This window comes from Pinus tabuliformis, chromosome 7 (assembly GCF_031772625.1).
Source record: "Pinus tabuliformis cultivar Carrire ecotype Pingquan chromosome 7, CPIR1, whole genome shotgun sequence".
Taxonomy (NCBI): domain Eukaryota; kingdom Viridiplantae; phylum Streptophyta; class Pinopsida; order Pinales; family Pinaceae; genus Pinus; species Pinus tabuliformis.
This window is the reverse complement of record NC_142293.1, coordinates 1,535,767,622-1,535,781,427: the sequence shown is the minus strand read 5'-3', so window position 1 is coordinate 1,535,781,427 and position 13,806 is coordinate 1,535,767,622. Positions and strand designations below refer to the sequence as shown.

Here is a 13,806-nt window from a genome sequence, read left to right as displayed (position 1 = left end):
ACTGAGAATCTCACCAAACTATCTCAGATCGCAGGAGTGTATGGCTCTGTGACTATTGATAAAGCATATGAGGTACAACAACTTCTAAAATAAAAGGAAGACCAAATAAAAGTTTTGAAACAACAGTTGCAACAAGCCAACGCCAACAATGAAGCACAAAAATAGCTTGAAAGATTATAGCAGGACTTCCAACAAATGCAGATAGGATATCAGAAAAATTTGAATGAGAAAGAAAAGCAGTTACAGGATTTACAGGAGATGCACACGGATAATCCTAAACTTATAGAATTTATCATAGAATCAATTTCCTTGTATGAACAATTACTACAGCAGCAGGAAGCATTGGGCCAAAAAATATCACAGTGGAACTATTATTGTGAAATAAGTGATAAAACCACTAATCAAGTTGTAGATTTACGAAGTGATTACGATTTAGTTGATAAATGGGTTATTGAATATTTGACTTGGCAAGAAACAGACGAGGGAAAAAGAGCAGGTGCACCAAGGATCAATGAAATCACAAAGAAATTCTCTTTAACAAATGGGACGAACAAATCAGGGAGGTAGAACAAGCACTAGAAGGAGCAGCCACGGCAACAAACAATATTATTGATTGTGTAAATGAAAATTTGCACAGGGAAAATTTGATCGTAGAAACCACTCCAGGGTATTTACCTAATATACATCAACTACAAACAAATTGGAAACAGAAGGCTCAAGAAAAGGCAGAAGAAATCCAAGGGTTAACCAAGTTGAATTGGGATTATTACTGGGCATACTTGGTAAAGCCACATAGCCAGTGGACGACTCTCAAGTGTATCATCAATTCAGCCAAAAAGATGGCGCCAGCTCTTGTCAATTCTATTTTCTCAGCTAACTAAAATCGGAAGTCGGCCAACTGACTCTTCTCAAACAGATGCTAAATGCGTGCGATTTCAAGGAGCAGATACAGAAGTAGTTTTAATTTTAGATTCAATTTTAGTTTTAATTTCGTTTTATTTTTCCTGAAATGAGGATGGTCATTTAAACTGCATCATACATTTTTGTCAAGGATAATTTTAGGGGCGAATGTTCGCCCTTTGGCGAAATTAAGGGGTTTTAAATTTTTAGTGGGCGAATATTTTGTATCATAGTACATTTTTACAAATCACCTCAAATAGCCCACCTTATTTTAAGGGAGAGGGTAAAAAAGGTAAATTTATCCCTTGAAATTAGGACTTACAACCTTCCATTCGCCCATTTTCAAGAATAGGTTTTATTTAAGTGAATCCTATGGGCCAAATACCATATTTATAAAAGAGGTATGGTAAATTAATAAAAATATAAATAAATGAGAGGTATGGTAAATAAATAAAACATTTTTATATTTACTCCATAAGTCACCTTATATACATGTAAGAGTGTAAATAAATAAAAATATAAGTAAAGTGGAGGTATGGTAAATAAATAAAACGTCTTTTTATACTTACTCAAAAGGTATGGTAAATAAATAAAAATAGAAATACTCAAAAGGTATGGTAAATAAATAAAAATATAAATAAACTAGAAATAAAACCTCTTTTTATATTTAGTCCATAACCCTCGTTCTATTTATGAAGGCTCAAGAAAGAGGTTTTGTTTAAGTGAATCCTATGGGCCAAATACCATATTTGTAAAAGAGGTATGGTAAATTAATAAAAATATAAATAAACGAGAGGTATGGTAAACAAATAAAACATTTTTTTATATTTACTCCATAAGTCACCTTATATTTACGAACACTCAAAAAATGGGTTATATTTAGGTGAAAATTATGGCCAAAATACTATGGGACAAATACCATGGACTAGATTGTTATTAATACCATGCAAAAAACCATTATTAACCCTAATATTAGAATTAATAAAAATAAAAATGGCACATGGTATTGACCCATGGTATTCACCAAAATGGCACATGGTATTGACCCATGGTATTCACCTGGAATGTAGCCTATTTAAATGGGGGAATTAAACCAGCATGTAGCCTATGCTAAGATTCACTAGGACTTTACAAACTTTTATTATTTAGTGAAAGACTCGCCAAGATCTTACAAGATTTTATAATTGAGTAAAATATTCGCCAGGCCTGGTGAGAGATTCGCCAAAAAATTATATATACATATTATATTATTGATAAAATCGCCTTCCATTTTTCCTATATACCATGGAGATTCGCCCATTTATTATATTTATAAATTTAGGGGGGGTTCTTAAAATTTTCCCTGATTTTTGTAATAAGTTATTTTTAGATTTAGTTAGTAGTATTTAAACTCTTCTCATGCATTTAGAGAAGGGTCCTGAAATTTGTCAAAAACTTATCCCTAGAACATGCACTTTTGTACCCTCTGAGGAGGTTTTGATTAATGAATGGAACAGGATTTATTGATATTTTCATTTGATATCTGCTACTGATATTGCACTTTTGTACTCTTAGTGGATGTTAAATCAAGAAGAGATAAATCATTATCGCTTGAAGCTCATGAGTAGGACTAGTTATAAATGATACTTCTATCTCTTAACTATTTCTGCCTTTGTGTTAAAGTGATATTCATGCCCAGTTATTTATATATTGTTGCATGAATGCCTGAGTTATCATTTGGCACTTTTGTACGGTGATAGATATTTATTTATGCTTGATGTATGACTAGCTTATTATGCGATATGTTTTTCACAACTATTTTGTCTAAATTTTTATACGAAGTGGTTCATCCTTATTGAATTCTTTTCTCATAAAAGTCGAATGATCTTTATTACCAGTTGTTATTTGAAATCATTTTAGATCGTATAATGGAAAGATTACACCCCGGGTTAGTGTAGAATTAGATATTTCTGCTTATTAGAATATAATTTCCTTATTATTATATTAGAGTTAGAGTAAAAGTATTCCATTTAGAAACTGTTAGAAAGAGAAATATCAATCCTTCACACACACACATAAATTGGGAAACTGGTCCCATATCCCCAGTCGGACCCACTATACCAAACGGAAAAGGAGCTGCTAACCAAGGTCCAGACCGGGTGGGTATTCCCCTTGTTGTAGACCTGATTTTCGGGGCTTCAACACCGCTCTTCATCCCTTCCTCCCGACCCTCTGGTTCTGTGTGGCGGGTCTGCTCTTCCGACACTCTTTGCTGCTCAGCACTGGGATTCAGCAGTTGCTGGTTCTGCTTGTCTGATAGGCTCTTTAAGATCCTTTCCTGCTCCGTGGTCAATCTAGCAATATCCTCCCACAAACGGGCCATTTCGTTTTTCAGTTCCTCTAGTGTCTCTAATATTGCTAAATTCGTGCTACGGGTCTCCTCCCCAAGTTGTACCCATAATTCTGGGTTACCCCCAGGGTCTGTTGCAGGTCCCTGGCCCGCTACAAACCTGTGGGGAGCACTGCTCGTCCTTCGCATATTAGTTGCCTTCTGGTTCCCCCTGCTCTTTGTCTGAGAACAACACCAGAAAGAGGATTAACATATTAACTGTTTCCTTCATATATAAGAGGAGTTTCTATTGCAGAACATATAATAATTTGACTTGTCTCTTTGGTTTCTAGTGTTTATCCCAGAGGCCACAGTTGTTGAAACCTGTGCTCTGGTACCAATTGTCATATGTCCCATGGTAAATTTTTTTCTTATAAATAAACATTTACAGTTTCATAACTATTAATACATATTGTGCGCTGACAAGGTTAGCGGTTTTGACATACCCACCCAGTTGACTGAGACTTGTAAATATGCACTGCATAGTTAGCAGATCTACAGTTCATATTACTACACACCCTTTGCATAATGATTCGAATTTAAAGCCCATGTAACGGTAGACCCAAAGTCTGTACCCACCACCCATTGGGTTGACACGTAGCGCTCTATCATTTAAATGCTTCAGGTGTATGCAATTAGCAGTACAAGGATTTTTATGTTGTTTCAATACATATGGATTTGGGCGGCTATTTACATTGCTTGAGCATTTACTTACCTGTCCCACCCCAGATACGTGGCGTGGGCAGCACCCAGCTGCCACCTCGGGATCCTTTGTGCATCGATGGCTATGAGGCGGTCAAATGATCCGACGGTTACCATGGTTGCTCGCCGACTTACTCTATCCTTGGCGCGGCATTGGAGTCTCATCCCTTCGCGGAAAGCTCTGGAACCTGCTCTGCCCTCCGCCTGGGCAGAGAGCTTGACCTTCACTGTGCCAGGGATTGGATGCCATGAGCCTGCACCCAAGGCTTCAACCTACTCCTACCACCAGGATTCATCGCTAGGTAATTACCGCCCAGTCCTTTCCCTGCTCTAATTATTTGTTGATTCCCAGTTATGGTTTTTGCGGATATGCTTATCTTGTACAGGTTAGATGTTTACAAGCTTAAATCATGGGTATGGCTTGCACGCAGGTACCCTTGCTCCGGCTAGGTGGGTTTCAGGTGGCCTAGGACGGAGAGAGATGAACTGTTGGTCATTTTTTTCCTCGGGTATGAAGAAATTTCATTTGCTAACATTATAGAATTTGTTTCTGTTTCTCGATCTACAGGCCACTGCGCTTGAATGTAGTTACAGCTCACGAGAGCACACTACTTAAGTGTCCTTGCTTTGGGCCCTGATGATTCTATTTTTTTTTTATTAAAGGGTATGAGGCTTAGTCCCTCGGGTTGCTCCTCTGAACCCCCCCCCCCCTTGGTTACACAGGTTGTTTATTCGTTGAACCTATAATTGGCTGTCAAAGTTTCACCCATGATCCTGGGCAAACTTTCATTTTCGTAGCCGAGTCTTTTATGATGTACTGAACATATATGTTCTCTATTTATTATTCTTTCAGACTGTCATCTATACATGGAAATTTGTTTGGAATTCTAATACATGCTATGACTTCCATAAACAGTTTCTTGCTCAGATTCTTGGCTCGAATTGATTGTTATATATGTTTCTTCTCCCTAGTGTATGGCGCTGAATCAACAGTTTTATGTATGACTATAGATTCCGTTTCTGGCTTTACATTTCAATTAACAATATATAAATGTCTCAAATATTTATATGTATGCGTATTCAATGTTGGCTTAATTGTTTCCACCCGACACATTGTTTTTACAGTTGAGTTAGGCATGGTCATTTCCGGTTTATTTCTATCAGATGTATTTATAGTCTTTATTCACCCTGAACTTGTCTTCATATGAGGGTTTCTAAGGCTAGACCTGGCCCTTGCCACGCCTATAGCCCACCCTGTAATAGTGCGGCCAGGACCAAACCCCATCCCGTGGGACCAACCTGGGCCAGCATTTCCCAGGGTGGTGTATACGAAGAAACCCTCTAAACTGGAAAACCTTTCGAGTCTGATTTCAGGAATTTTCCCGGGTATGGAAATCTATTATTCATTGTCATGCTTTTAGTAGAGGGTGTTTAATTGGTGTCATTTTCCATCCGCGAGATTTACACTATCAAAGTACACAAATTTTCAATCCGATCCAACACACAAGTCTCGAACGTTTCGACTATCGAACCATAGTTGTCCCTCTATGGAAACCAACCGGGCTTTTCTTTTTGAAAACACTGGCGCTTAGCCTCATACGGCTCATGACAATGGTTTTTATAACTTTCTACGGACTCCATTTTTTCTGCTTGGGCATTATTCTAGACCTTGCTTGAGTTTGTATGCTAAGGGTGTTAAACCGAAAAGATATAACAGTTCTTCCTCCCTGCCCTACAGTCATTCTACATTTAAGAATAGTCCAACTACAGTTGATGACTATGTTCGTTCTGTAGCACCAGTAGCATTTCCTACCTTTATGAAGGTTCCAGGATTCACTACTATGATTTTTTTTATTTTTTTTAATAACAATTAAATAACAACAGGGTATTACTTCGTATATATAAAGAAGAGAACAGTTAAGAGTCAACAAGGAAATACATCCTATCAGTCAACACATCTTTGGTGATAATAGCAAGTTCTGGTTTATTTTTCCTACAGTAACTGTTAATTCTACTCAGTACGTTTACCTTTATCCAATATTCATGCAGGATTGCCTACAATTGTTTACTCACTTACCTGCACTCGAGTACCTTACGAATACTCCAGAAGCTGGACCTCCACCGCTCTCCCGCTTCCAGTATGCCACCAAACCTTGAGATTCGTTCTCCGAAACCAGAATCTCCCCCTATCTCTCTCGCCAGGCCACTGCCCTCAGCAAGTCACTGCACCTTCGTGCTGGGCTATCTTGTCATCACCAGACTTAGCCCTTTTCTTTTTTTCGTGTGTTTTCCTTCCTCTGCCTGTCCTTACAGCACAGAAATCCCTTTCCTGCTTCCTTTCCACCGGGCCACCCCCCGTTAGGAAAGCAGTTAGGGTATTTTGGGACACACACAACAACCACCTCCTTGGTAGTTGCCAGCTTTTCAAGAAAATTTTTCTTTTTCCAAAATAAAACACAGGAAATATTATTAAATCCAAACTGATAGTAACAGTCAATTCAGTTTACCATTTACCATAGTAAAATAAAATATTTACATTTAACCTGGGGCATCACATCTTCCCCCTGAAATTAGACATCGTCCCGATGTCTTTCGGCCATGAACAACCCTGGATAAGCCTTTTTCATCAGCTCCTCATCTTCCCAAGTGGCCTCATCAGGTCCAAAGTGCTGCCACTGCACTTTAACTTGGGTAATAGCTCGCTTCCGCAGCATTACTTCTCTCTGGTCGAGGATGTTCAACGGTTCGACCAAGACCTCTCCTTCCGGTTCGACCTGCAGCATGCAACATCCCAAGTCAGTTTTCTTTTAAAAGAGAAACATTAGGATTAATTAATCAGTGACCACTTCTCACCTGTATATCCTGCCATTTGATTATATGTTTGGGGTCATAAACGTATTTCTTTAACAAGGAAACATGAAAAACGTTGTGGACCCATATGTGACTAGGCAGAGCGAGCTGGTAAGAAACCGGCCCAACTCTTGCTAAGACCTGAAAGGGTCCACAAAATCGGGGTGCCAACTTGGCACATCCACTCCACTGTAACGTGTTCCTCTTTGCTCGAATTCTGACATATACATAATCACCGACTTGATATTCCTTAAACTTCCTTTTCTGGTCCGCAAAGGTTTTCTGTCTATCTTGGGCTGCCTTTAAATTGACTCTCACTTCCTTAACTATTTCCTCCATTTTCTTAAGCATGTCGGGTCCCAACATTAATCGGTCTTCTGGCCCACCCCAGCTTGCGGGTGTACGATACTTCCACCCATACAATACTTCAAATGGGCTCATCTGTAAGGATGTATGGTAGCCATTATTATATGCGAACTCAACCAGGTGAAGATAATCTTCTCACTTGGTTGGTTGTCGCATAACATATGCTCGTAACATGTCTTCTACCACTTGGTTCACCCATTCTGTTTGCCCATTAGTTTGAGGGTGATAAGCTGTGCTAAAATTCAACTGAGTTCCTAATTCTCTGAACAATGTTCTCCAAAAGGCCAAAGTAAATTTCACATCCCGGTCTGAGATTATTGTTTTAGGTAACCCATGCAGCTTAAATATATTCTGCATAAAGATATGGGCAATTTGTACAGCTTTATAGGTTGATTGCACGGGTATAAAATGTGCCGATTTACTTAGTTTTTCCACCACTACCATGATGGAATCATTATTTTTCCTTGTTTTGGGCAAACCCATTATGAAGTCCATGGAGATGGTCTCCCATTTCCATTTCGGAATGGGTAACGGTTGCAGTAACCCCGTATGGTGTTGATGCTCTGCCTTGATCTACTGGCTTTCCAAACAACGTGCCAGGTATTCAACTGCATCTCTTTTCATACCTGGCCAATAGTACTCCTTCCGTAGGGACGTAATCATTTTCTGATATCCTGGGTGACCAGCATAGTGGCTTTTATGAAATTCATCCAGTAGTAAGTTTTTAATGCTGTTTTGATTGGGTACATACAACCTTTTTTTGTAACACAACATTCCAGTATCATTTACTGAGTAACTTGACTGATTTCCTTGGCTGGCCAGCTGCTGCACTTGCTGTTTTATTTGCTGATATACCAAGTCCTGTTCTGTTGCTTTTTTAATCATCTCTTCAAAAGGGCTTTTCCATTCACTACAGGAAATTTCGTATAAACACTGTAATTTCCAAATTAATGCATCTGCCACTCGATTCTCCTTCCCTTTCAAATGCTTGATCTCAAAATCAAAACTGCCTAGAAAATCCACCCACCTTGCTTGTCTGGCGTTTAAGGTGGGTTTGCTGAAATAATTGGTTACTCTGTGGCGGTCTTTCAAGAGTAAAAATTTCCTACCCATAAGGTAATGTCGCCATATTTTTAAGGCGTGAATAACGGCTGCCGATTCCAGATCATAAGCAGAATATTTCTGCTCATGTTCTTTCAATTTCCTGGACTTGTAGGCGATTACCTTCCCTTCCTGCATCAGCACGCCTCCTACACCTTCTTTACTTGTGTCAGTGCACACCACATATTCCTTGTTGGGGTCAGCTATATTCAGAATGGGTGCAGTGGTGAGCAGATGCTTAAGTTATTCGAAACTTTTTTGACATTCTGGGGTCCACCTAAAAGCTCTTTCTTTTTTCTGTAAGGAGGTGATAGGGTAGGATACTCTAGAGAATCCTTCTACAAATCGTCTGTAATATCCGGCTAACCCCATGAAAGATCGGATGTCTGCCACTTCCCTGGGTACAGGCCATTTCATTATAGTCTTTATCTTCTCAGGGTCCACTGCGATTCCTTCTTTCGTGATTATATGCCCCAAATACTGTATTTCCTCTTTAAAGAAATCACGTTTACTAAACTTGGCATATAATTGGTGTTCCTGGAGGGTTTGCAACACTAGCCTAAGGTGCTACTTATGTTCCTCCATAGTGCGAGAATATATCAGTATATCATCAATAAAGATCAATACAAATCTGTCCAAATATTGATGAAATATGATGTTCATTAAACACATAAAGGTCACCGGGGGCGTTAGTTAACCCAAAGGATAACACCACAAATTCGTAATTCCCGTACCTGGTTCTAAAAGCAGTCTTAGCTATGTCTTCTTCCTTAATCCAGATTTGGTGATAACTAGATCGTAGATCGATTTTGGAAAATACTGTTGCCCCCTTTACTTGATCAAAAATTTCGTCGATTCGGGGTAAGAGATATTTGTTCTTGATGGTTAACTTATTCAACTGTCGGTAATCTATGCACATTCGAAGGGTGCCGTCCTTTTTCTTGACAAACAACACTGGTGCTCCCCATGGGGACACACTGGGACGAATGTAATTTTTGTCCAGCAGTTCTTGTAACTGCATTTTTAACTCTGTCAACTCAGGGTTACTCATTCAGTAGGGGGCTCGGGATACCGGTGCTTCCCTTGGTATCAATTCGATTGTAAAGTCTATATCCCTCTTATGTGGCAGTCCAGGAACCTCCTCCAGAAATACATCAGCAAATTCTTGTATTAGAAGGATGTTGTTCAAAGTGGTTGTTTTATCTTTCGAATTGGCATAGCCTACTTGGACGGCATAAATCTGACACCCCTTCCTAATGCACTTAGCTAACTGAGAAGCAGTTATTGGCTGAACCTTCACAGGCCATTTAGTCCCTTGTATTTCTTTCCTGGCCCCCAGCTCATCCCTGTAGTAAATAGTCTTTGTTTTGCAGTTGACTAGGGACCAATGTCTTTCCAGCCAGTCCATACCAATAAGAACATCATAAGAACCAAGGGGAAGTACATTCAGATCTGCCCTTATTGACTGTCCTGCTATCTTTAAGGGGAAGTTATCGACCTTAGCCTGGACTCTTCGCTTCGCCCCTATAGCCAACTGTACTAACCATGGGTTCCTAAACTTAACTGTTTGCAATTTACATTGCTCCACAATCTGAGGACTAATGTAACTTAATGTGGCTCCTGGATCAAATAAAAATAGTGACAGTAAGGTCTGAAATTTTACCTTCAAACTCCACCATGGTCAGCTGGTACTCCGCTTGACGATCTTCCAGGGCCGCGTTAATCTGTGGCAAACTACGTCCCACGTCACTGACTGTTGATGCTTCGTGGATTTGGGAAATCTGTTCAGCTCCTTTCCGCTGTGGGCAGTTTTTGACGTAATGAGGCCCACCGCAACCCCAGCACTGCACCGGGGGCCTTGTTGTCCCTTCGCTGTCAAATTTTCCAAGTGGCTCACTGACTCTTGACTCACCAGCGGGTTTTGATCTGAGGGGGTTTTTCTGTGAGTTCCTGCTGGCTTGCCCTTTGGCCAGGCCCTTACTACCTCCACCACAATTACCTTTATTATTTCCAGCCAATTTGTTGTTCCTCCTATCAGCCCACCTCTTACCCGGAACCTCTCCCTTCTACTTACTTTGCTGGTAACAAATCCTGGCTTTGCGTATTACTTTGTCCATTGTTTTTGGATTGTCAAACTCAATCCGTTCCCTCATATTCGAGGGCAAACTGCTAACAAACCTTTGTACTTTAGCCTTTTCCTCCTTGATATAAGGTACATAACGAAGTAATGATGTAAAATGGGTAATAAATTCGTCCATGGTCTGTTGTCCCAAACGCAAGTCATGGAATTCCCTTGCCTTTTCGTCATAGAAACGCTCCGTCAGGTACCTTTCCTTGAAATATTTTTGAAATTTGTCCCAAGTAACATTCTGCTCACTTACTCCTTTGACAATTTTAACTTCCTCCCACCATAATGTGGCCTTCCCTTATAGCTGGAAAATGGCTAACCGGGCCTTGAGGTTGTGATCGTATTCGTACAGCTGGAAATATTTGTTCATGTTAATCAACCATGCCTCAGCTGCTTCCTCTTGTTCTCCGTCAAAGTGTGGCGGTTTGATCTTACGGAATTCCCCTTGCAACTCTATTCGTTGCCTCTTTGATGTCTGCTGCTCGGAAGCGTTATCAGATCGTTCTTCCCGCTCTTCATCCCTTCTTCCCGACTCCTCTGGTTCTGTGTGGTGGGTTTGCTCTTCCGACACTCTTTGCTACTCAGCACTGGGATTCAGCGGTTGCTGATTCTGCTTGTCTGATAGGCTCTTTAAAATCCTTTCCTGCTCCATGGTCAATCTAGCGTTATCCTCCCACAAACAGGCCATTTCGTTTTTCAGTTCTTGTACTGTCTCTAATATTGCTAAATTCGTGTTGCGGGTCTCCTCCCCAAGCTGTACCCATAATTCTGGGTTACCCCCAGGGTCTGTTGCAGGTCCCTGGCCTGCTACAAACCTGTGGGGAGCACTGCTCGTCCTTCGCATGTTAGCTGTCTTTTGGTTCCCCCTGCTCTTTGCCTGAGAATAGCACCAGAAAGAGGATTAACATATTAACTGTTTCCTTCAGATATAAGAAGAGTTGCAATTGCGAAACATATAATAATTTGACTTGTCTCTTTAGTTTCTAATGTTTATCCCAGAGGCCACAGTTGTTGAAACCTGGGCTCTGATACCAATTGTCATATGTCCCATGGTAATTTTTTTTTTATAAATAAACATCTACAGTTTCATGAGTATTAATACATATTGTGCGCTGACAAGGTTAGCAGTTTTGACATACCCACCCGGTTGACTGAGACATGTAAATATGCACTGCACAGTTAGAAGATCTACAGTTCATATTACTACGCACCCTTTGCATAATGATTCGAATTTAAAGCCCGTGTAACGGCAAACCCAAAGTCTGTACCCACCACCCATTGGGTTGACATGTAGTGTTCTATCATTTAAGTTATTTAGGTGTATGCAGTTAGCAGTATAGGGATTTTTATGTTGTTTCAATACATATGGATTTGGGCAGCTATTTACATTGCCTGAGCATTTACTTACCCATCCCACCCCGGATACGTGGCATGGGCAGCTGTTGGGTCCCTATAATACTAGTGATTACCCCATTACTATTGTAGTTATACCCCTTATTTATATTGTTGTGCCCCTATTACCCCCATATTGTTATTTCTGTGCCCCATAGAATCCCTCTATTGTTATTTTTGTGGCTTTATATTATTATTGTTAGGTCGGCTGGATTATATTGTGACTCCTTAGACTCTTATATATAGAAAGGAGGTTTTGTCATTTGTATCATCCAAGAATTGTTCATTTATGTAATGTAAAGGAGGTTGCCCCCTCGAAGAGGCTGAATTCTAAGGCGTTGATCTATCTTTTCTATCTTTTCTTGAGCTGGTTTCATAACATTTGGTATCAGAGCTTTGGATTCTAGGGTTTCGCTGCTCCAAACAGGTCATCGTGGAATTTTCGCTATAACTTTTTTCTGTGATGTTTCAGAAGTCGCAAAAAAAACCCATTTGAGAAGAAATCACGTTGAACCTTGGGTTCGAATTTCAGAGTTTTTCGCATGATATTTGTGGAGATATGATCTGAGGAAGTTGGTCTTTTTGCAGACTCCTGAATTACATTCAAAACAGGTGACCTGGGGAAAATCGTCATAACTTTCTCTCTGGGGATCGGATTGAAATTTCATAAGAAGGTACAGAAAGAGGACGGACTTTAGTTTCTTGTGTGTGTGTTTCAGATTCAAAGGTTGAAACAGTGACTCGTGGCACGTCGTACAAGTTCGCTCTACTGAACTAGTCTAAAAGCAAGTCACTGTGGGAGATTTCACATAACTCTTCCTTGGAGAATCCAATTTGGCTCAGACTTGTGGCATTGGAAAGAGGACGCAGAAGGCTACTACAGGTAGCAATTTCAGAACTGGATGATCCTAAATTACAGAGATACATCAGATTCAATATCAGGCTTCTATAAAGTGAAAAAAGGTGTGTAGTTTTTTTTTAAATTTTTGTGTAAGCTTGGTTTAACAGAATTCAAAGGGCATAGTAAAGCATTATTATCGGTAACTGATGCCCCGAGGAAAGAAAATGCAAACACCTAGTAAGGAACCTGAAAGCTCTAGCATGACTCATGAAGAAGAGGAAGAAATGCTACATGATATATCAAAATTACAAGAACAAGTGCAACAAATGTCACGCTCACAAAAGCTAACAGAAGCTAAGATAAGTGGCGTGGAATCTAAGATAAATGGCGTGGAATCTAAGATAAAGGGCATGGAAGCTAAGATGGAGGATTCGATGGTAGATTTGAAGATAGATTTGAAGACAGACATGGAAGAATTGAAGAAGTTGCTACAAGAAAAGGTCACTAATGGTGAAAAGGTAGTAAAGGAAACTCATGATGAAAACAAAAGAAATGTTAATCATGATTCCATAGACGCTAATGTTGGATCGAAGAATCACCATATTCCAAAAATCGATATGAGGAAGTTTGATGGCAAGGATCCCGCCACATGGATATTACAGATGGAGCAATTCTTCGATCTCAATAATGTGCAAAACGCACAAAAGGTACGTATGGCAACTATATATTTGGAACCAAATCAGTTTGTATGGTATCAATGGCTTTGCTCTCGTAAACAATTTATCACTTGGGCAATTTTTACGGAAGAATTGATAGCACATTATGAAGATACAAAAAGCAACACTTTTTTTAGCCAATTGATAAGTCTCAAACAAAAGGGTTCAATAATGGAGCACATTGAGGAGTTCCAAAAATTGAACATAAGGGTAAAAGATATTCCAGAGGAGCATAGGATTGATGTGTTCATAGGGTCTTTAAAGGATAATATCCAACATGATGTTCGCCTTTGGGAACCTGATTCATTAGAGAAGGCATTCAGGTTAGCAAGAAAAATGGAAAGCAAAATTATGGCAACCAGGAAGCATACCACTCACAACTATAAAGACGGAAGTGTTGTTGCCCCTAGTCTTCCACAACCTATAAGGTTGACACCACAAC

General features: G+C 39.8%; 1 protein-coding gene across 1 annotated transcript; it reads right to left on the bottom strand.

Annotated features, from left to right (window-relative positions):
• Positions 1 to 9,338: 9,338 nt before the first annotated feature.
• LOC149253719 (uncharacterized) lies at positions 9,339 to 10,545 on the bottom strand. Its single transcript, XM_089454580.1, has 3 exons — positions 10,362 to 10,545; positions 9,951 to 10,271; positions 9,339 to 9,907 (listed from the first exon to the last, which is right to left on the bottom strand). Exons 1-3 carry the CDS (start codon positions 10,543 to 10,545, stop codon positions 9,339 to 9,341), a joined length of 1,074 nt encoding a protein of 357 aa, XP_089310706.1.
• Between the last annotated feature and the right edge of the window lie 3,261 nt (positions 10,546 to 13,806).